Source organism: Sapajus apella, unplaced genomic scaffold, assembly GCF_009761245.1.
Source record: "Sapajus apella isolate SASKATOON/1434 unplaced genomic scaffold, GSC_monkey_1.0 scaffold86, whole genome shotgun sequence".
Lineage (NCBI taxonomy): Eukaryota > Metazoa > Chordata > Mammalia > Primates > Cebidae > Sapajus > Sapajus apella.
Window position 1 is genome coordinate 7,879,163 of NW_022437026.1, and position 22,687 is coordinate 7,901,849.

At 48.0% G+C, this 22,687-nt stretch overlaps 2 protein-coding genes and 1 long non-coding RNA gene across 12 annotated transcripts in view; all 3 read right to left on the reverse strand.

Annotated features, from left to right (window-relative positions):
* Positions 1-181: 181 nt before the first annotated feature.
* On the reverse strand, positions 182-13,963 carry NOP2 (NOP2 nucleolar protein). 4 transcript variants are annotated; one of them, XM_032254578.1, is made up of 16 exons: positions 13,828-13,963; positions 13,465-13,574; positions 12,057-12,102; positions 11,809-11,897; positions 11,389-11,621; positions 9,104-9,159; positions 8,826-8,983; positions 8,528-8,727; positions 8,299-8,388; positions 7,092-7,179; positions 6,872-7,012; positions 6,144-6,283; positions 5,910-5,999; positions 5,670-5,792; positions 5,318-5,546; positions 182-953 (listed from the first exon to the last, which is right to left on the reverse strand). In XM_032254578.1, exons 2-16 carry the CDS (start codon positions 13,568-13,570, stop codon positions 304-306), a joined length of 2,439 nt encoding a protein of 812 aa, XP_032110469.1. In that variant the 5' UTR covers positions 13,571-13,574; positions 13,828-13,963; the 3' UTR covers positions 182-303. The 4 variants fall into 4 exon arrangements, with proteins under 4 accessions (XP_032110469.1, XP_032110468.1, XP_032110467.1 ...); XM_032254579.1 differs by having other exon boundaries at positions 188-953; positions 11,389-11,609; XM_032254577.1 differs by having other exon boundaries at positions 5,318-5,792; positions 11,389-11,609.
* Positions 13,964-15,431: 1,468 nt separating this feature from the next.
* The window catches only part of CHD4 (chromodomain helicase DNA binding protein 4), a 37,238-nt gene continuing 29,982 nt past the window's right edge, over positions 15,432-22,687 (reverse strand). For 4 of the 7 annotated variants that reach the window (XM_032254587.1, XM_032254584.1, XM_032254581.1 and 1 more), the window contains exons 38-40: positions 17,577-17,775; positions 16,225-16,388; positions 15,432-16,047 (exon numbers count right to left, since the gene is read on the reverse strand). In XM_032254587.1, coding sequence (XP_032110478.1) covers positions 16,030-16,047; positions 16,225-16,388; positions 17,577-17,775 — 381 coding nt within the window. In that variant the 3' untranslated portion in view covers positions 15,432-16,029. The remainder of the gene's footprint in view (positions 16,048-16,224; positions 16,389-17,576; positions 17,776-22,687) is intronic. The other 3 variants (XM_032254580.1, XM_032254586.1, XM_032254583.1) reach the window with 3 other exon arrangements.
* On the reverse strand, positions 18,703-19,476 carry LOC116534285. The gene is made up of 2 exons (XR_004261656.1): positions 19,364-19,476; positions 18,703-19,330 (listed from the first exon to the last, which is right to left on the reverse strand). It is a non-coding gene; the product is annotated as an uncharacterized LOC116534285 (long non-coding RNA).

Below are 22,687 nucleotides of genomic sequence, written 5' to 3' on the forward strand. Positions count from 1 at the left end.
CCTGTAACTCTCACTCCAGGGCTCTCCTTTCCTGGGAAGACCCAAGGATGCAGGAGCCTAAAACTGACTTCTCAGTAGCACCCAACCATTCCCTCTCCTCAAAACCCCAGTCCCACCTTCCCATCTCTACCCTTAAAGCAGCAAAGGCAGTATCCAGTTCCCTCAAAAAATACTCAGTGGCCAGAGGTTGTAAAATGTGTATTCAATTTCATGGGCATGCACAGTGCAAAAGGCTTCCTCACAGAGGCAAGAGTTCCAAACCGGTGACAAAGGCAGTGAGCCACCCGTCTAGTTTTCAACCATCTAAGACAGGAGCAGCTGGCTGTTGCCCCTGGACTGAGATTTCCTCCTCTTTGCTGGTGGGGTGTGGGTGGAACTGACAAGAGACACAGTGGGAGACTGAAGCCCCTTGGGGGTGCCATTCTGTTTCTGGAAGGCAGCTTTCTTGAAAGGCTGCTCTGGCAACTGCTGCTTCTCAACCCCCTTGGCCCTTCCAAAGGGCTGACGACCGTCCTTAGGCTTAAGGGTGGCCCGGGTCTTGGATGGGGACAGCACAGCCGGTGTTTCTGTGTCTGTGCCCTTGGGAGGGGCATTCTGCTTGAGGAAGGCAACTTTCTTGGAGGACTGTAATTTAGGTGATCGCTGCTTTAGCTTCCCAGCCACCTTTGGCTCCCTGATCCCTTCAGCTTTTCCAGCTGGCTGACTGCTATCCTGGAGCCTGGAGGAAGCTTGGGTCTTTGTGACAGAAGGTATAGTGGACAGTTCTGAGTCTGCCCCTTTGGAGATGCCATTCAGCTTCTGGGGGGAGGCCTTCTTGGGATGTTGCTGTTTCTGCAGCTGCTGCTTTGCCTTTGCAGCCCTCTTGGCCTTCTTGGCTGGCTGGCTGCTATTCTCAGACTTGGGGATGACCTGAGGCAAGTCTACATTTGTAGGTGTGGTTGTTTCAGAATTTCCTGGGGTTAAAATTAAATAGATCATGTCAGAAAATGGGCCTGGTCACCATATTTTAATATTCTCATATTAAAATATGAGAACTGCCATCTCTTGGCCAGGAGTTCCATACAATTAGGTCAGTACCTAAGAAAAGATTACCTAAATTCCCATTACTTAGTAATTACTTAGTATCACGTCACCTTTACTCAAGTCCTAGTTGAACCTTGTATTAAGAGATCACTGCCACTGGTCATTAGAGAAACGCAAATCAAAACCACATTGAGATACCACCTCACGCCAGTTCGAATGGCAATCATTAAAAAATCAGGAGACAACAGGTGCTGGAGAGGATGTGGAAAAATAGGAACACTTTTACACTGTTGGTGGGAGTGTAAATTAATTCAACCATTGTGGAAGACAGTGTGGCGATTCCTCAAGGATCTAGAAATAGAAATATCAGTTGACCCAGCAATCCCATTACTGGGTATACACCCAAAGGATTATAAATCATTCTATTATAAGGACACATGCACACATATGTTTACTGTGGCACTGTTCACAATAGCAAAGACTTGGAATCAACCTAAATGCCCATCAATGATAGACTGGATAAAGAAAATGTGGCACATACACACCATGGAATACTATGCAGCCATAAAAAAGGATGAGTTCACATCCTTTGTAGGGACATGGATGAAACTGGAAACCAACATTATCAGCAGACTGACACAAGAACAGAAAATCAAACACAGCATGTTCTTACTCATAAGTGGGCGTTGAACAATAAGAACACACAGAGACAGGGAGAAGAACATCACACACTGGGGCCTAAGGGGTAGTGGGTTAGGAGAGGAATAGCAGGGGGTGGGGTATCAGGGAGGGATAGCATTAGGAGAAATACCTAATGTAGATAGATGACGGGGTGATGGATGCAGCAAATCACCACCATGGCATGTGTGTACATATGTAACAAACCTGCACAATCTGCATGTGTACCCCAGATCTTAAAGTGTAATAAAAAAGAACTTAAAAAAAAAGAAAAAGACAATCAATATGCACACATTAAATATTTGTTGAACTTCTAAAAAAAAAAGAAAGAAAAAGAGATCACTGCCTATAGGCAAGGCATGGTAGCTCACACCTCCAATTCCAGCACTTTGGAAGGCCAAGGCAAGTGGACTGCTTGAGGCCAGGAGTCCAAGACCCAGCCTAGCCAACATGGCAAAACTGTCTCTACTAAAATTATAAAAATTAGCCGGGCATGGTGGCACACACCTATAATCCCACCTACTTGGGAGTCTGAGGCACAAGAATCAGTTGAACCTGGAAGGCGGAGGTTTCAGTGAGCTGAGATTGTAGCACTGCACTCTAGCCTGGGTGATAGAGCAAGACTCAGTCTCAAAAAAAAAAAAAAAAAAAAAGATCAAGAGATCACTGCCTATTCTTGAGCCAAAAGGTTGTTTGTTTTTGCTCTTCTTGTCCAGGCTGAAGTGCAATGGCACGATCTTAGCTCAGCACAATCTCTACTTCCCAGGTTCAAGTGATTCTCCTGCCTCAGATGCCAAGTAGCTGAGATTACAGGCTTGCACCACCACTCCTGGCTAATTTTGTATTTTTAGTAGAGGCAGGGTTTCTCCATTTTGGTCAGGGAGGTCTTGAACTCCCGACCTCAGGTGATCTGCCCACCTTGGCCTCCCAAAGTGCTAGGATTACAGGCAGAGGCCAGGGCCAAGCTGGGCCAAAAGACTTTTACAGGAAGCTGTGCCCCCTTGAGAATAGGAGTAACAAAATGCTATAAGGAAGAGATGAATCTCAGGGTTTGGTTTTTTTATTTTGGTTTTTTTTTTTTTTTGAGACAGAGTTTCACTCTTGTTACCCAGGCTGGAGTGCAATGGCGCGATCTCGGCTCACCGCAACCTTCGCCTCCTGGGTTCAGGCAATTCTCCTGCCTCAGCCTCCTGAGTAGCTAGGATTACATGCACGCGCCACCATGCCCAGCTAATTTTTTGTATTTTTAGTAGAGACGGGGTTTCACCATGTTGACCAGGATGGTCTCGATCTCTTGACCTCGTGATCCACCCGCCTCGGCCTCCCAAAGTGCTGGGATTACAGGTGTGAGCCACCGCACCCGGCCTTTGGTTTTTTTTGAGACAGAGTCTCGCTCTGTTGCCCAGGCTGGAGGGCAGTGGTGTCATCTCGGCTCACTGCAACCTCTGCCTCCTGGGTTCAAGTGATTCTCCTGCCTCAGCCTCCTGATGATTACAAGCATGTGCCACCACGGCTGGCTAATTTTTGTATTTTTAGTAAAGACAGGGTTTCACCATGTTGACCAGGCTGGTCTCGAACTCCTGACCTCGAGGGATCCACCTGCCTCAGCCTCACAAACTGCTGGAGTTACAGGTGTGAGCCACCGCGCCCAGCCTCACAGGGTCTTCTGAACAAATCTGAAGCACTAGGCTTTACGTAAAGCCTATTTTTTATTTTTTATTTTTATTTTTTGAGATGGAGTTTTGCTCTTGTTGCCCAGGCTGGAGTGCAATGGTGCAATCTCGGCTCACCACAACCTCCACCTCTCGGGTTCAAGCAATCCTCCTGCCTCAGCCTCCTGAGTAGCTGGGATTACAGGCATGCATCATCACACCTGGCTAATTTCGTATTTTTATTAGAGACGGGGTTTTTCCATGTTGGTCAGGTGGTCTCGAACTCCTGACCTCAGATGATCCACCCACCTCAGCCTCTCAAAGTGCTAGGATTACAGGCGTGAGCCACTGTGCCCAGCCTAATTTACTTTTTTATTTACCTTTTTTTTTTTTTTTTTGTATATTTAGTAGAGATATTTTGTTTTTGTTTTTTTTTGAGGCAGGGTGTCGATGCAGTGGTGCCATAATAGCTCACTGCAACCTCAAATTCCTGGGGCTCAAGGGATCCTCCTGCCTCAGCCTCAGAGTAACTGAACTATAGACAAAGTCTCCCTATGTTGCCCAGACAGGTCTCAAACTCGTGGTCTTAAGTGATCCTACTGCCTCAGCCTCCCAAAGTGCTGGGATTTACAGGCATGAGCCACCACGACACCTAGCCTATTTATTTTTTAAATTAAAGAAGTTTTTTTCCATTTGGATTGTGATGAAGTGCAGGATAATTAAGATTCCCACAACTACCAGAGACAAGCTAGGAGAACATCAACAAGGACTAACATTTTATGTACTTTTTAAGTTATAGCAAATTTTACTTTTTCTTTTCTTTTTTGAGACAGAGTCTCACTGTTGCCCAGGCTGGAATGCAATGGCAGGATCTCACTCCAACCTCCACCTCCCAGGTTCAAGCGATTCTCCTGCCTCAGCCTCCCGAGTACCTGAGACTACAGGCACAGGCCACAATGCCTGGCTGATTCTTGTATTTTTAGTAGAGACGGGGTTTCACTATGTCAAACTCCTGACCTCAGGTGATCTCCCTGCCTTGGCCTCCCAAAGTGCTGGGATTACAGGCATGAGCCATCACGCCCAGACAAATTCTACTGTTTATGAAGTATCTCTTCTCTCCCTCTTCCAACTAAACCCAGGGATATATCCCAGTAAGCAGCACTCTTGTTTTTGCTTTTGAGACAGAATCTCACTCTGTCACCAGGCGCCAGGCTGGAGTGCAGTGGCATGATCTCAGCTCACCACAACCTTCGCCTCCCAGGTTCAGGCAATTCTCCTGCCTTAGCCTCCTGAATAGCTGGAACTACAGACATGTGCCACCACGCCCAGCTAATTTTTGTATTTTTTAGTAGAGATGGGGTTTCACCATTTTGGCCTGGATGGTCTCGATTTCTTGACCTCGTGATCTGCCTGCTCGGCTTCCCAAAGTGCTAGGATTACAGGTGTGAGCCACCGCGCCTGGTCAGCGGCGCTCTTAAGGCTGTTTCAGAAAACCCCACCCTTCCCTTGAGATCCAGGCCAGACTCCTCAAGATGGCTGAGAAAACAATCTGCAATGAGTGTGATGGGCTCAAAGAACTGCTGACAGTTCTGTGGAGCTCTGTTCCAACCCAGTGCTGAGAATGCTGGACCAGCAGAGGCATAGTACCAGTAAGTCAACCTGTGCCAAGAAGGAAAAGAAACCACAACCTGCATTTGGAATGCATTTAGTGCTGAACAACTGCAGCCACTTGGCAGAATACAGGAAAAGGCCTCCATCCTTATGAACCCTTTAACCTATTCACACGGACCCAGCACTTAAAAACAATTCTAGCTGGAATGAAAGGCTTCTCTCATCCAAGCATGCAAAGGCTGGAGTAAGGGATGCATGGATCTTTCCTTTCCCGAACTTCTGTCACTCCATAAAGCCTCCTGAAAGGTGGAAAGAGCAAAAGTGGTGACGAAGGGTAGAAAAACATCACTTACCTGTCTGGAACTGGGGGATAGAATTGGAGAATTTCTTGAACTTGGCAATAAAGAAGCCATCCATATTGTGGGTATGAGGGTAGAAGCGTCGGGTAGAACGCAGACTGGGGTGGAAGCGCCTTTCTCGAAAGCGGGTAAAACCTTCCTGGCCAAAGTCTAGGCCTGTGGGCACCAGTCGCACATTCCTCTTTTTCAGAGCGTAGTCGACCACCCACTCATTCTCTTCCACCTGGATGCGAGGGGAAGACAAAGACAGAAGGGAGGAAAAAGCAGAGCTGGAACTTAAGGGAGCTCTAATGGGCAAAGAGCCCTCCCAGCCCAGCCTCCCGGCTCTGCCATGGCGGAGTCTCACCATGATAGAACAGGTGCAGTAAACGAGGTAGCCTCCTGTCTTGGAGGTGGCATTGACAGAGTCAATAGCACTCAGGAGCAACTCCTTCTGGAGGTGAGCACAGCGCAGAATGTCCTTCTCATCCTGTCCCAAACGGAGACCCAAAGGTAGCCTCAGGAGGGGAGGAGAGTCCCCACCCCTCTTTCCAGCTCTACAAGACCCAGCCAAGGCCTCTCAGGGGCCCACCACCCAAATCCTCACCTTGTTAGTCTTCACAGCTGGGTCCTTGGAGATGACCCCAGTGCCACTGCAGGGAGCATCCAGCAGTACTCGGTCAAAGCCTCCCACCACCTGGGGAAAAGAAACAGATGAATCAGATGTCTCTTCTGCAACCGGCAGTGCACCATTTACTAGGGTCAAGTCTAAACATTGAGGTCAGGAAGGGTGAAGGTAAAGTGGAAGAAGCCTCATCAGGAGACACTGCCCAAGCCTCACCTTGGGGAACTGACGCCCATCATAATGGCTGATAACAGTGTTGGTGACTCCCAGCCGGTGCAAATTGCCCACAACACTCTTGAGCCGCTCAGCATTGGCGTCATTGGCAAGGATCACACCCGTGTTCTTCATCAGCTGAGCTAAAGGGAGGGCAGTAACAGTGCTGATCAGCCGGTTACGCCATCTCCACACTTGCTCCCACCCTCCTGTCTGGGAATCCACATGAGAAGCATCATCACCTCAAGGCAACTTCACTCCCAAGAAGCCGGCCCACTGTATAGGCTGATCCACTCTGCACTAGCCCCTGGTGGTTGGCAAGTCTACCGATGTGGTTTTCCTATTTTTACTGAACACCTGTCTGGTACATACTAAATTACTTCTTTTAAGTAATAGCAGCTTAATAAAAGTTATGACTACTGATTATGTGCTGAACACTGCCAAGGACTTCTAAATGCATCATCTTAACACTCACAATCCAAGCATAATACAGGCCTGACCCAAGCACAATTACCATCCCATTTTACGGAAGACAAAAGAGGACCCATGGTCAGATGATTAGTAAGTGGCACACCGGCACTGGAATCCAGGCCAACTCCAGAAACTGCTCCTCACCACTCTGCTAGCTGCCTGTACATTGCATTCCGTGAGCACTAGAAAGTCAGCAACCCCATCTACTTTCAAAAGCAAGAGAGGCCAGTGAATCCCACCTGCCTGCCCCTCTCTCATACCAATGTAGCTGGTCTTTCCTCCAGGGGCAGAACACATGTCCAGGATCCGCTCATGTTCCTGGGGTGCCAAGGCCATGACAGGCAACATGCTAGAAGCTCCCTGCAGCATGTAGTGCCCAGCCAGGTACTCGGGGGTAGCACCTGTGGAGAAGGAGCACCCTGTGACATGCAGTAGGGACAGGAACAGAGGTGGAAGGGCTCTTGGGTACGGGAGACTTACCAATGGGCACAGAAGAATCATATACCACTAGTCCAGTCTTTGACCACTTGCCCAGGGGATCCAGGTTAACCCCACGATTGATTAGAGCCTGAAGAGGAATGAAGATTTTTTTTTTTTTTTTTTTTTTTGAGATGGAGTCTCACTCTGTTTGCCCAGGCTAGGGTGCAGTGGCACAATCTGGGCTCACAGCAACCTCCACCTCCTGGATTCAAACGATTCTTCCTCGTGCCTCTGCCTCCCGAGTAGCTGGGACTAAAGGTATGCACCACCACATCAGGCTAATTTTTGTATTTTTCATAGAGAGAGGGTTTCACCTTGTTGGCCAGGCTGGTCTCAAACTCCTGACCTCAGGTGATCCGCCTGCCTCGGCCTCCCAAAGTGCTGGGATTTCAGGCATGAGCCACCACGCCAGACCAGGATGAAGATTTTAATAACCTCATAGGCTACTCTTCCCAGAAAACAGATAAAGACATTAAAAACATGGTTCATAAGAGCACGGCCCATGGCCCCACAACTCCTAGAGCGCTTACTGAGAACACAGTCATCATGGACTCATTGAGCAGTTTCTCTCTCCCACCCCATCCTATGGTGCCCTTTTTTCTTAACCTCAGGCTCCTAACTCAAGGTGTGAACTTCATTCCAACGGTGCAGGATGCCACCTCCTATTATTTCCTGGAAGTGGCATCTGATTTTCTAAGAGGCCGAGCCCCTCCCCCATCCAAAAAATTTAGTAATATTGGTTACAGCACATAACATTATTAGGCTTTCTTTACACCAAGAGATACACAACACATACAACCAAACAACTGACTTCAGAACAGGGGGTCTTTACCCTGGGGCCCCTGAACCCTTGGAAATGACTTCAAAATACTGAGTGTGCATATGTGCATATGTCTTTTTTTTGCAGTGAGAAATTATGTTTCCCCAGCTCCTCAATGATCTTCCACTTTTCTTGGGAGGCAGCACGCTCATCCTGCAGTCTCATCCCAGTCACAGGGAGCAGAGGCCGGATGGAGGGATGAACTTCCCATTTCCCAGAGGTCCTATGCCCCCAGCCTGCCAAAGACACCAGGCCTATGGGTTTGCCTCCCGGGATCTTGCTTAGGTGCTAACGCCCCACCCAGTCAGGGTGGCATAGGGGAACCTCTGGAGTTGGCAGCAGTCAGTCCCCTTCTGAGGTGAGCAAACCTCAAAAGCCACACCTTACCTGGGCAAGGTCTCGGCGTCGGGTTTTCAAGGTATTGGTCCGGAGGGTGACGGGCCGAGGCACCTCATTAGCTTCTAAGAACTCCACCAGCTTCGGGAAAGACAGCAGGGAATAAGTGAGGCTGGCTAAGGAGCTCAGAGGAGGGAGACAAGGAGGCTCGAACATCTTCCTTACACAGGGTAAGGTGGTGAGAAAGAAAAGCAGAGGGGGCATTCTGGCAATCTAGTACCTCAGACAGAGGAAAGAGGTCCACGAGCTTGCCAAGCAGGAAGTCTCCATAGGAGTAGTAAGTGGCCAGATCCTTCTTGAGCCGGTTCAGGTATTCAGAACGAGACCGCCCTTCTTCCCGCTGAGCCCCAAAATCACGCAGGATTCCCACGATATCCTGGATCCGCTTGTGAACTCGTTGCAGGTCTGGAGCCTGGGCATGTGGGCCTGTTAAGGAACTGTGTCATGATGTCCTGGGGCCTGGAAATCCCTCTCCTAAGCACCTTCCTCCTACTGCTCACTCTGCCCTGCAAGGATATCCTGCTCCATCTCCCCAGCAGGGGGCAGCACAAACGGCTCCTCATCCACATTGATCTGCAGGCCCCCATCTGCCTCCTCCTCTTTTGGGGGGCCTGACTCAGAGGTCACTTCTTCCTCTTCCTCTTCATCCTCTGTCTCCTCTTCACTCCACTGGACCCTAGAAATAGGTCCAGGAACAGAGTGATTCACAGACCAAAACAAACACCTCCTCCTTCCTCACAGCTTCCCCCACCCCAGCTGCTGCCTATGCTCCATCCCAACAGCTTCCAAAACTCACCCAGCAGCAGCTTCCCGGGCCTTCTGCTTTCGAGCAGCTTTTTCAATGGGCAGCAACTGAAGAGACAAGGGCTGTTAATACAGGCCTGCCTTTCCATCAGCCCATGAAGCACTTTCTATCTCTGTATCTTATTTTTTTCTGCTAAATAAAAATGTTAACGCTTGCTCTCAGAAGGAAATAGAGAAGCAAGGAAATGAAAATAAGATTCGCACAATATTGATCACTGTTGAAACTAAGTAATGAATTAGCCAAGCGTGGTGGCGCGCATCTATAATCCCAGCTACTTGGGAGGCTGAGGCAGGAGAATTGCTTGAACCCAGGATGTGGAGGTTGCAGTGAGCTGAGATTGAGCCACTGCACTCCAGCCTGAGCGACCGAACAAGACTCCATCTCAAACAAAAAAAAAAAGAAAGAAACTAAGTAATGAATGAAAGGGTTCATTACACTTTTTTTCCTACTCCTTTTCTACATTTTTCACTTTTTCATTAAGAAAAAAAAACTTGAAACACAAATACCTGTATGTATAAAAAGGGTTAAGGACAGACATGGTGGCTCGCACCTGTCATCCCATCATTTGGGAGGCTGAGGCAAGGCGGGCAGATCATGAGGTCAGGAGATCGAGACCATCCTGGCTAACACAGTGAAACCCTGCCTCTACTAAAAATACAAAAAATTAGCCGGGCGTGGTGGTACACACCTGTAGTCCCAGCTACTCAGGAGGCCAAGACAGGAGAATCGCTTGAACCCGGGAAACAGAGGTTGCAAAAAAAAAAAAAAAAAAAGACAAAAAACTGCCCTTGGCCACCATTTTGCCATTTTTTCCAGACTTACTGTATATTTTTCACATAATGCATTTTCAGGTTTGTTTCTTGCTTTTGATACTTCAGTTAGATCACAAGCATTTTCACAGACATAATGACCAGTGTTAACTACATCATATGCATGAACCATAATTTACTTAGGCAGATCGTATATTTTGGAAGTTTCCAGAGTTTCTGCCATTATGATCCACATGGTGCCTGCAAACCTAATAGTGACTCTGTAGATACACGGCATTGCAGGAAAGGGTGCACAGGGAAACTTTTTTTATTCTATACAGTTCTAATAATACATTCACACACTAATTTTATAATAATTTCCTGCACCTCAGTAAATAACTCTTTGCCTACATTTTGGATCATCTCCCTTAACAGGGTATTACTATGTCAAAAGGATTCAGTTTTTTTTTTTTTTTTGAGACGGAGTTTCACTCATGTTACCCAGGCTGGAGTGCAATGGCACAATGTCGGCTCACCGCAACCTCCGCCTCCTGGGTTCAGGCGATTCTCCTGCCTCAGCCTCCTGAGTAGCTGGGATTACAGGCACGCAACACCATGCCCAGCTAATTTTTTGTATTTTTAGTAGAGATGGGGTTTCACCATGTTGACCAGGATGGTCTCGATCTCTTGACCTCGTGATCCACCCGCCTCGGCCTCCCAAAGTGCTGGGATTACAGGCTTGAGCCACCGCGCCCGGCCAGCTTGTTTTTTTTTTTTTTGACAGTGTCACTCTGTCATCCAGGCTGGAGTGCAGTAAAGATCACAGGTCACTGCATCCTTAACCTCCCAAGCTCCAGTCATCTTCCCGCCTCAGCCTCCTGAGTAGCTGGGACTACAGGCGTATGCCACCACACCAGCTAATTTTTTTTTTTGAGACAGAGTCTCACTTTGTTGCCCAGGCTGAAGTTGCCCCAGGCTGGTCTCAAACTCCTGAGCTCAGGTGATCCACCTGGCCTCCCAAAGTGCTAGGAATACAGGTGTGAGCCACTGCACTCAGCCAATTTTTTAATTTTTTGTAGATATGGGTTTACCCTATGTTGTCCAAGCTGGTCTCCAACTCCTGGTCTCAAGAAATCCTCCTGCCTTAGCCTCCCAAAGTGCTGCGATTATAGATGGGAGCCACCATACCCAGCCAAAAGGAACACATTTTTCAAAGTTCTGAGTTAACTGCTTTATAAAAACAGTGCCTACACGTCTATTCCCATCGGCGGAGCATAGCATTGTCCGTCTTCCCACATCCACATCAGCAAAGCCTTCCAGATTTTTTTAAATGCTCTATCCTACAGCAGTTTCAAACTTGCAGGTGCACTGGGAGAAGATGTAAGGCAGTAGGGAAACAGTGATGGAGCACAAAAATTGTTTTCCTCTAATCAGGCTTATCCTTGTCACTAAAAAATAGTCTCAAAAATCTAGAAAAAAACTAAATAGCAAGGATCTTCTCTGAATGCCCAGAGAGATGAATCTCACCTCTTCACCTTCCTCCTCATTCTCGGAGTTGGAGTCAGCTCCATAGTCATCTACCATATCAGCATCACTGTCCTCGGAGTCCCAGAGGTCCCCATGGTTCACCACATCATCTTCTTCAGAGTCTTCCTCTTCCTCATCACTGCTAGGTGCTGGGCGCTTCTTGCCTCGAGCAGCATTAAATAGGGACTGGGTTCCCTTCTTATCAGCTGTCTGGACAGCTCCTGCAGAGATCCCTAAGGGTTTGAAAAGTTCTGGACTAATGGCAGCCACACATTCCTTGGCCCCACACCCTGGGAGCCTATACTTTCTACCCCTCAGAATGTCCTTTGGCTGTTCCCTTCTGGAAATATTCAGCAAGTCCTTCCCTACCCAGGACCCAGAGGACTCCACATGTAGTATCCAGCTCTTAGTTTCACTGACCTTGTGGTAGCTTTCCAGGCAACGGCTTGGCCTCAGGAGACTTATTTGTCTCAGGGAATTCAGCAGAGCCCAACCTCCTCTTGGCTGCTCTGAAAAGATACAAGAGAAACAAGCAGTGAAGAAATGGGAAGATACTTCCAGGCTCTGCCATTTCCACCACAGGGAAATATGAGAGTCCACAATTAACTCTGTGGTCAAAGATGAGCAGTACCAATTTAATCTACTGAAGTCTTGATACCCACACTTACCTCTTTCGAGCACGACTAGACAGCCTCTTGGAATTTTCATCACTTACTGTTTAAAAAAGAAAAATTAGGCAGAATAAGTTACAGGAAACATTAAAAGTAAATGAGGGCTGGGTGCGGTGCCTCATGCCTGCAGTGCCAACGCTTTGGGAGGCCAAGGCGCAAAGATCACGAGGTCAAGAGATCAAGACCATCCTGGCCAACATGGTGAAACCCTGTCTCTACTAAAAATACAAAAATTAGCTAGGCATGGTGGCATGCGCCTGTAGTCCTAGCTACTTCAGAGGCTGAGGCAGGAGAATCGCTTGAACCCGGGAGGTGGAGGTTGCAGTGAGCTGAGATCACACCACTGCACTACAACCCACACTCCGACAAAGCAAGACTCCATCTCAAAAAAAATAAATAAAAGTAAATTAAAAATAAAAAAGGGAATGAAAATAAAAATGGTAAGAGAATTAGTACACTAATTAAAGGGAGGCCATTTGAATCTCAGCCCTGTCATTATATAATAGCTGTACATGAGTTTTTTGAAATGGAGTTTCACTCTTGTCTCCCAAGTTGGAATGCAGTGGAGCAATCTCGGCTCACTACAACCTCCATCTCCCCAGTTCAAGTGATTCTCTTGCCTCGGCCTCCCGAGTATGTGGGACTACAGGCCCGAGCCATCACACCCAGTTAATTTTTGTATTTTTAATACAGACGGGGTTTCACCATGTTGGCCAGGCTGATCTCGACTACCTGACCTCAGGTGATTCACCTGCCTCGGCTTCCCAAAGTGCTGGGATTACAGGCGTGAACCACCATGCCTGGCTATACGAGTTTCTTCACCTCTCAGCATCCACTTCCTTAACAGTGCCTCTCTCACAGGACACTCTAAGACGATGAAGTGATATAACATGACCAACAAGTTCAATATAATGTCCAGCGTTTGGTACCATCTCAATAAACTGGATCCTTTATCCAATGCCCAACACAAACTCCCGGTCCAGTCTTCCACACAGCAGACGACTCGGAGTGACGCCGGTTCCATGCTTTTCCATTTCCATCCCTTCCAAAACGCAAGTCATTGACTGACCCCTCTCTTTCACTGCTTCCTCTTACTACAATGTTACCCATTTTTCAAAACCCATCTTAACAAAAACTTTTACAGTTCTGCATAGGATCTCCCTTCCCCTGAACCCACAATGTTTTAAACCACACTTTTCCTTGCACGAATAGTTGTGTCCGTGTCACATCTTCTCTACAACCTAAACAGTACCTACAATCTCAACGACAGTGTTTCATTCATACCTCCTAGTAACTCACGCACAGAAGACTGAATAGAAAATGAACAGAGACGAAAAAAGAGACGCGGTTATGATACAGAATACTGCAAAAGCTGAGGGATCAGGGGGCCACAACTAATCGTTACCTGCGGGCAAGAATCTGGCGAGTTCTGTCTCGGCGCCCTTCTGCTTCCGGGCCTTTCGGCCTGGCCCCCGCTTCTCCTTCTTCGTAGGGTCCAACTTGCGCCCCATGGTACTGTGGCATACAGAAGTGGGAGAAGAGAGCGTCGTGCGTGTCGGAGGGAATGGCAGAACGCAGGCTCGGCGTATCAGCGCGGGAAAAGGCACAGGCTCAACTCAGCACCCGCGACTCAAGCACCCCCGCTATCCCCCTGGAAGGCCGACCAAACGTCCTCCCACCCGGAAACCCCGGCAGCGCATCCCTCTCCCCACGTCCCAGACCAGGTCAGCGCTGCCACCCTTCGTCCCCCAACTTCCTCTAGACCCACCAGAACGCGGGTTACCGCCTGAGACTGCCCTTCGGGCGGCGCTCCACGTGCACCCCGGAGCTAGCTTTCAGCCCGCATTCGCCACAGAATCGTTCCACGCAGGCGCACGGGTGGCGCTAGCCTCGTGGCTCCGCCTCTTCCGGTTGCGTCCGGTAGGCCGCCGCACCCGGAACTTACGCTTGCCCTGGGAAAGAGCGCGGAGCCGGCGGCGGTGGCTGGCAGGGGGAAATTCGAAGGGGACGCACAGCTTACACCCGTGGGGTGTGGAGGGAGCAATGCGACGAAACCTCTCAGCTTGCCCGCCCTTCCTTCAAGGAGTTAACTTTGAGCCTCATGGCCGGTTTCTGTCAGAAAAGCTGGTGCATGAAAGCCGCACCCTCTCCTCGAACCAGGGCCCGACAGCGGGGTCCTCTCCCTAGCTTGCAGTGCTTTAATCCAGCATCAAGATAATGTAGCTCCAGGCCGGGCGCGGTGGCTCACGCCTGTAATCCCTGCACTTTGGAAGACTGAGGTGGGTGGATCGCCTGAGGTCAGAAGTTCGAGACCAGCTTGGTCAACATGGTGAAACCCCCATCTCTACTAAAAATACAAAAATTAGCCGGGCGTAGTGGCGGGCGCCTATAATCCCAGCTGCTTGCGAGGCTGAAGCAGGAGAATTGCTTGAACCCGGGATGCGGAGGTTGCAGTGAGCGGAGATCGTGCCGCTTCACTCCAGCCTGAGCAAGAGCGAAACCACCTCAAAAAAAGAAAAAAATCATGGAATTCCTTGCCACTTACCTTCTACTCCCAGCCTCCCCCTTTTTAAAATCTTTTACAGAGACGGGGTGTAATGGGTGGGGGGGGGGTCGTCTCTGTCGCCTTGGTTTAAGCGATCATCCTTGCCCCCGCCTTTGTGCTGAGATTACAGGCTCTGAGCCACCGCGCCCCGCCCTACCAGCCCCTTCCTTGACGCTCACACCTGCTCAGTCTCTCGGTTGAGGTGCTGCACTGCACCTCGTTCACAGGGGGCGTCTCAGCCCGAACTCGCTTTCAGGCGAGTCTACGATTAGTTGGGAAACGACGGATTACACGCAAGGCTGATCTGGTCTAGGACGGGAGGAAGGATGAGCTAACCAGGATTTCGGGGTGGGAGGGGGTTTGGTCCGGCCTCCGGGGGTGTTAAATCGAGGCTGTGCTCGTCCACAAATTGCATCCCCATTTTGCACAACTGAGCAAGAAAAACCTCCCTCAGCCTTCCCTGAAACTAACATTAAGGTAGTGGTTAGATGATGTTAAAAACTGTTAAAAGTACTTTACTGGCTTAACTTGACAACCATGAGGTAGATCTCTTTGTTTTATACAAGAGAATTCTGCATCCCACATAAGTTAAACAACTTGTTCAAGGTCACGGAACTATCAAGCTGTGGTCCTCCAATCTTGCAGCCTCTCATTTTCCACAGGTAGAAGCCATCCTTGGCTGGGCACACACTGCACCCACACACAGAACCCAGCTCTTCAGTGGAGTTATCAGGATACCTTAATTTTCAATTATACAGGTGCCGGGCTCCTGCCACACACACTCATCCACCTGCACCTACACCCACACCCACACTGAACCAGAGCACTAAAATACAAGGAAACTTTTATTTTCAATTTTCATCAAGAAATTTGCTGTGGTTTTTTATGCTTTTGGTTTTTTCCTTTTTTTTTTTTTTTTCTACTTTATTTCATTTAGCCGCTCAGTGGCTAAAGCCGCTGGGTTCCTGGTATTAAAAAGATGCCAACAGAGGTAGCTGTGTCTCGCCCAGGGGCCCAGCCCACTCTGAATACCCCCCAAAAAGGAGAAAAGAAAACACAAAATAAACCAACAAAATAAAACCAAAAGGAGGAAGAAATTCAGATCATTTTCTTCAAGCCTGGCAGGAACCCACAACAGTTTGTGTGTAACAGGCGTTACAGTGGGGAGAAGCCAGGGTCCAGAAGGCCAGCCCGCCAGCTCCTGCAGATGGCGCCGGCGCTACTGCTGCATGTCTCTCCTGCAGGAAGGGCACCACTGCCCCTCACTCCCACCCCTCTCCCAGTGCACAGGGGCTGTTCCTTTACAACATGGAAGATGGGCAGAAGGAAGGTGAGGGTCTCTCAGGCCCCCAAGGGAGAAGCTGGGACAAGAGAAAAGTGAGGAAGGTCACTGCTCAGCGGTGGAGGTGGTAACAATCTGCATCTTCACTGCTGCTGGGCTACCTATAGAGAAAGAGAACCAAGGGGTCAGAATTCCAGAGGACAGGAAGCTACCCAGTCTCAAGGGAATTCACTGATCGCCCACCCACCCAGTATGCAAAGCTAGGGACATAAAGCAAAGTTACAAGGTCTAGAATGGTTCTGCAGGAAGAGGTGGCATCGAGAAGAAAATAGTCCTACCTGCTGTGGGGTAGGCTCGGGTGCCCGGTTTGCCAGGCGGCTGAGAATGTTACGCTCTGACATCTGTAACCTCACAGCAACTGGGGGAATTCGGGCAATGGTAGCTGGGAGTCGAGTCACATCGGCTTTCATGTCACTCAGCAGTTCTTCCAGCTGTTTCAGAACTGCACAGGGAGAAAAAGAGGTGGTGAGCTGTGGTGGCCAAGACTGAGCTCCCTCTATCTTAGTGGACCAGCCCCCTGTCACTTCTCAGTGACTGTGATGTGTTAGTCTTCTGTCACCTGACCTCCATCATGTTCCAATTCCTATTCCTCATATTCCAGTTCCAACTGTCCATAATCCTGCGCTTTTTAGTCACCTAAACCTTCACTATCCCTTGCTATTACGGTATTTCCCCTTCTTGAGAAGCTTATTCCTGTTTTCTTTTCCCTTAATACTTCTCTACCTTCAGAATCTGTCTCCCACCTCCATTGTAACAGCATTCTTTTCCTCATTTCACCCTCCACCTCCTCATAACCTTTTACTTTAATTAGAAACAAAATGTTGAAAGGGGTCTAGAATTTGAAGGGATCTTTTATCACCTGAAGTTACCTCTAAAGTATCCCAAATGACACTATATTATTCTGCTTTGCTTTCCATCTCAAGAACCTGAATATATTTGAAGTTAAAATAGGTGGCCAGGGCCAGACATGGTGGATCCTCATGCCTATAATCCCAGCACTTCGGGAGGCCGAGGCAGGTGGATCACTTGAAGTCAGTTCAAGACCAGCTTGGCAAACATGGTGAAACCCTCTAATAAAAATACAAAAATGAGCCACAAGTGGTGCTGCATGCCTGTAGTCCCAGCTACTCAGGAGGCTGAGGCAGGAGAATCGCCTGAACACAGGAGGTAGAAGTGGCAGTGGGCCAAGTCCTCCCAAAGGGATGAGATTACAGGCCTGGGCCACTGTGCACAGCCGAGAACCATCTCTTAAAAAATAAAAGAAAAAAAAGGCTGTTTGGGAGGCTGGATCACCCAAGGTCAGGTGGGCGCCTGTAATCCCAGCTACTCAGGAGGCTGAGACAGGAAATTAAACTCCCAGGTGGAGTTTGCAGTGAGCTGAGATCGCACCACTACACTCCAGTCTGGGCGACAGAGTAAGACTCCGTCTCAAAAAAAAAAAAAGGAGGCAAAGAACTACTGTCTTTGATTGCCTCTAAGATATTAGCTTCCCAAGGATGGCAATGATCCCTAGTACCTCCTAAACTCCCAAAGAAGCTCTGAAAAAGCTTTGAAAACAGATATATATACATTGGGATGGGGTCAGATGAGGAAGGAAGCTGAATCAGCAGGAGGCAGGGGAGCCACTGGCTACCTTTGTGCAGGACTGCATTGGCTGGCTTGTTTCCTGCCATTGACTCCTTGGACAGGTGCTGATGACTTTCCGCCAAACACTCCACCTCAGCAAAGCGGGTGTTGAGGGCCATGGAAGGGTGAGAAGGGTCTTCTGACATGTTCAAGTAAGCAGCCCGACGCAGCTGTTCCTCAATCACCAGAGCCTGTTCTAAGAGCTGGACAAGGGATAAGAGGAAACGGGAGTTGGACTGGTAACTCACTTTGCTAGCTTCTGATTGGCTTCTCAGCGCACCTCATTGTTTCTCATGGTAATAAGAACCTATAAAGAACTTCATGGACCGCTCATTCCCATACCCAAGCCATTTAACTTGCCTTGTACCTTTTTTCTTTCCTTTTGAATGTCCTTGTTTTTAAAACTCTTTTAGGTTCTTATACAAAAATGATCCCGTTATTGACATTCTCACTCCCGTTTATCTGAAACTCAACCTTTCTAATAATACTGTGGCTTTTTGTTTCCTATGTACGTTTTGAAGTCACAGAATGATGTTTTCTGTACATGTTTTTTCTTCTCCCACGACATATCTTTTAAACGTTCCACTTATGTTGTATGCACATGCATGTTGTTGCTTCTGTTGCATAACGCTCCACAATATAAATACATGTTGTACCATGCATTCTCCTAATGCTGAACAATTTAGGTTGCATCTAGGCCCCCACCACCAAAGTCATACTGCAGAAACACTCTTGCACATGCCACCTGATGGAGCTGTATAGGGTTCTTTGAAATATATCCCAAGAGGCAGAATGCTGGTTCTTAAGTTACGAAAATATCTTTTTTGTGTGTTTGAGAGAGACAGAGTTTCGTTCTCATTGCCCCGGCTGGAGTGCAATGGCACGATCTCAGCTCACCGAAACCTCTGCCTCCTGGGTTCAAGCAGTTGTCCTGCCTCAGCCTCCTAAGTAGCTGGGATGACAGGCATACGCCACCACATCCAACTAATTTTGTATTTTTAGTAGAGACGGTGTTTCTCCCCGTTGGTCAGGCTGGTCTCGAACTCCGACCTCAGGTGATCCACCAGCCTCAGCCTCCCAAAGTGCTGGGGTTACGGGCCCAAGCCACCACACCCGGCCAGATTTTTAAAAATTACTTAAAAATATATATTCATAAAACGCATGACTCAATTAAGACATGAGAAGATTTCTCATACCTTCCCCCTCTTCTAGTATCAGCCAGCCCTTCTATGCAGATGCTCTGATGCTTCTGCTTCTCAAACATGTACCTTGAGCACTGGTTCTGATTCCACTAGTGTATGGTGATGTATGGTGATGGGGCTCAGTAGTGGGAGGGGTGCTGATTTATGAGAAATCCCGAATGACTTGTCTAAAATTTGTTATCATTCTTTTGTAGAAAAGAATGACAATTAACTTTCTCGGTGAGTCAGACTCAAAATGTTAGTTATTTTCCGTCTCACTCCTCTGTCCTCAAATCTACTAAGTCAGGAGTTGGCAAGCTACAGCCCGTGAGCCAGATCTGCCCCACCACCTGTTTTTATATAGCCCAAGAGCTAAGAATGGGTTTTACATTTTAAAATGGTTGGCAAAAAGTCAAAACAAAACTATTTCATGCCACTTCATGAGAATTATACAAAATTCAAATTGTAATATCCATAGATGAAATGTCATTGAAACACATCCTAACTTAATGGTTTATGTATCCCCTGTGGCTGCTTTCACACAACAAAGATGAAGTTGAGTGTGTGCAACAGAGACCTCATGTCCCACAGAGCATGAAGCCTCAGAGACCACATGTCCCACAGAGCCTGAAGCCTATCTAGCCATTTAATAGAAAAGGTTTGGCTGGGCGCAGTAGCTCACGCCTGTAATCCCAGCACTTTGGGAGGCCGAGGCGGGCAAATGACCTGAGGTCAGAGTTTAAGACCAGCCTGGCCAACATGGCAAAACCCCATCTCTACTAAAAATATAAAAATTAGCCAGGGATGGTGGCGGTACATGCCTTTAATACCACCTACTCAGGAGGCTGAGGCAGGAGAATTGCTTGGAGGCAGGAGAATCACGTGAATCCAGTAGGCGGAGTTTGCAGTGAGCCAGGAGATGGCGCCACACTGCACTCCAGCCTGGGCAACGGAGACTTCGTCTCAAAAAAAAAAAAAAGGTTTTATTAACCATTTTTGGTTTGGGGGGAAGGGCGAGGGGAGGGGAGGGGAGGGGAAAGGTTTACTGAACCCTACAGTAAATCACTAAGTCCAGTAAATTCTTTGGTGTTTTGTTTCCTTTATCTTTACCCTTTCATTTTCCACAACCAGCATCATAGCCCAGGCCCGTAACACTTCCTGACTGTATGATAGTTTTGTAATCTTATGAATGCTGTTTCCATTTCCCTTGGTCCTATCAAAACTCTGCTCACAGACTTTCAATGGCTGGCCATTAACCATAGGGTAAAGTCCAAACTCTCTTATCTGGTGCCAAAAACCCACCTACTGACCTCTAGCCCTTCTACCTTTCTCATTCCAACCAACCTCCCACCGTCACCCAATACAAATGTTTCCCTACAGCTCAACTGGGCTATTTGCTGTTTCCAGACATACTAAGCTTTGCTGCCTCATGTCTTTGCCCAACCTAATCCCTTTGTTCAGACACCATTCTATTCCTACCAAAAAATCTCTATCGCACTCCTCAAAACTTTATTCCAATGCCATCTTCTCCATAAAGTCATTCGTGAGTTCCCTCCCTACTCCAGTTCTCTCTGGAGAACTTTTTTTTTTTTTTTTAAGACATTGAGTGAGCTCCAGTGCCTAGGCTGGAGTGCAGTGGCACAATCTAGGCTCACTGCAACCTCCCAAGTAGCTGGGACTACAGTTGCACACCACCATGCCTAGCTAATTATTTTTTTTGTAGACATGGGGATTTGTCATGTTGCCCAAGCTAGTATCAAATTCCTGGACTCAAGCAATCAGCTCACCTCAGTCTTTTAAAATGCTTGGATTAGCCACTATACCTGGCCCTCTCTGGAGAACTTTCTTATGCCAACCAGCAATCTCTCTCCTGATATGCAGAATGACATTCATTTAATTACATGTGCTCCTACTTGAAACTGAAAGCTCCTTGACAACAGGTACCATGCTTTGTCTTTTTATTCCTGTGCACATCACTGCTTAGTACATAATAACTTGAAGGCTTATTAGTGTACATTATTAATGTACATCTCTTACTCCCCTGACTATACTTAGCATACGAGACAAGAGACACGTGTTTTTTTTTTGAGATGGAGTCTCGTTCTGTCCTCAGCCTAAAGTGCAGTGGTTCGATCTCAGCTCACTGCAATCTCCACCTCCTGGCTTCAAACAATTCTCCTGCATCAGCCTCGAATAGCTGGGATTACAGGCACCCACCGCCACAACTGGCTAATTTTTGTATTTTTAATAGAGACAGGCTTTCACCATGTTGGCCAGAATGGTCTCAAATTCCTGACATCAGGTGATCCACCCGCCTCAGCCTCCCAAAGTGCTGGGACTACAGGCATGCGCCAAAGAGACAGGTATTGTCTTCATGCTATCCCATTTGAGGGTCTGCATACAAGGTTCCTTCAATAAACATTTGGTGGTGGAACATGGTGGTTCATACCTGTAATCCCAGCACTTCGGGAGGCTGAGGTGGGTGGATCACCTGAGGTCAGGAGTTCAAAACCAGCCTGGCCAACATGATGAAACCTCATCTCTACTAAAAATACAAAAATTAGCCAGGTGTGGTAGCAGGCACCTGTAATCCCAGCTACTTGGGAGGCTGAGGCAGGAGAATCACTCGAAACCAGGAGGTAGAGATTGCAGCAAGCTGATATTGTGCCACTGCACTCCAGCCTAGGCAACAAGTGTGAAACTCTGTCTCAAAAAAATAAACATTTGCTGAATTTCTGAAGGAGACTCCTTTTAATGGGCACAGCTCTAGTGATTCTGAAAATAGAGCTATACTATTTTTTTTTTTTTGAGACAGAGACTCACTCCGTTGCCCAGGCTGAAGTGCAGTGGCACGATCTCAGCTCGCTGCAACCTCCACTTCCTGTGTTCAAGCGAGCCTCCTGCCTCAACCCCTCCAGTAGCTGGGACTACAGGCATGTACCACCATGCCCGGCTAACTTCTGTATTTTTAGTAGAGATGGGGTTTCTCCATTTGGCTAAGCTGGTCTCAAACTCCTGACCTCAGGTAATCTGCCCACCATGGCAAATTGCTGGGATTAGAGGTGTGAGCCACCGCACCTGGCTGAGCTGTACTTTTCTATCTAATCTTTGTAGCTACCCCACCCCTTATCCACACAGATATTTTTTTTTGGAAAGAGTTTGACTTTCGTTGCCCAGGCTGGAGTGCAATGGTAAGATCTCAGTTCACCACAAACTCCACCTCCCGGGTTCAAGCAATTCTCTTGCCTCAGCCTCCCGTAACAGGCATGCACCACTATGCCCAGCTAATTTTGTATTTTTAGTAGAGATGGGCTTTCTCCATGTTGGTCAGGCTGGTCTCAAACTCCTGACCTCAGATGATCCACCCACCTTGGTCTCCCAAAGTGCTGGATTTACAGGCATGAGCTACCATGCCTGGCCCCCACAGGTACTCTTTAACCCAGAAAAAAGAACCACGCTGGGCACAGTGGCTCACGCCTGTAATCCCAGCACTTTGGGAGGCCGAGACAGGAGGATTAATTGAGTCAGGAGTTCAAGACCAGCCCAGCCAACATGGTAAAACCCCATCTCTACTTAAAATACAAAAAATTAGCCGGGTGTGGTAGCAGGCACCTGTAATCCCAGCTATTCAGGAGGCTGAGGCAGGAGAATCACTTGAACCCAGGATGCAGAGGTTGCAGTGAGCTGAGATTGAGCCATTACACTCCAGCCTGGGCAACAGAGTGGTAGAGTGAGATTCTGCCTCAAAAAAAAAAAAAAAAAAGAGGCCGGGCGCGGTGGCTCAAGCCTGTAATCCCAGCACTTTGGGAGGCCGAGGCGGGTGGATCACGAGGTCAAGAGATCGAGACCATCCTGGTCAACATGGTGAAACCCCGTCTCTACCAAAAATACAAAAATTAGCTGGGCATGGTGGTGCATGCCTGTAGTCCCAGCT

Excerpts from the sequence above, each read along its gene's own strand:
- NOP2 (XM_032254576.1), bottom strand. The coding sequence starts at position 13,570 with ATGGGGCGCAAGTTGGACCCTACGAAGAAGGAGAAGCGGGGGCCAGGC. Across the intron at positions 9,160-11,388 it reads ATGAGGAGGAAGGTGAAGAG|TTGCTGCCCATTGAAAAAGC; the intron begins GTGAGATTCATC and ends TTGTCTCTTCAG. Across the intron at positions 7,013-7,091 it reads TGATTCTTCTGTGCCCATTG|GTGCTACCCCCGAGTACCTG; the intron begins GTAAGTCTCCCG and ends CCTTCTCCACAG.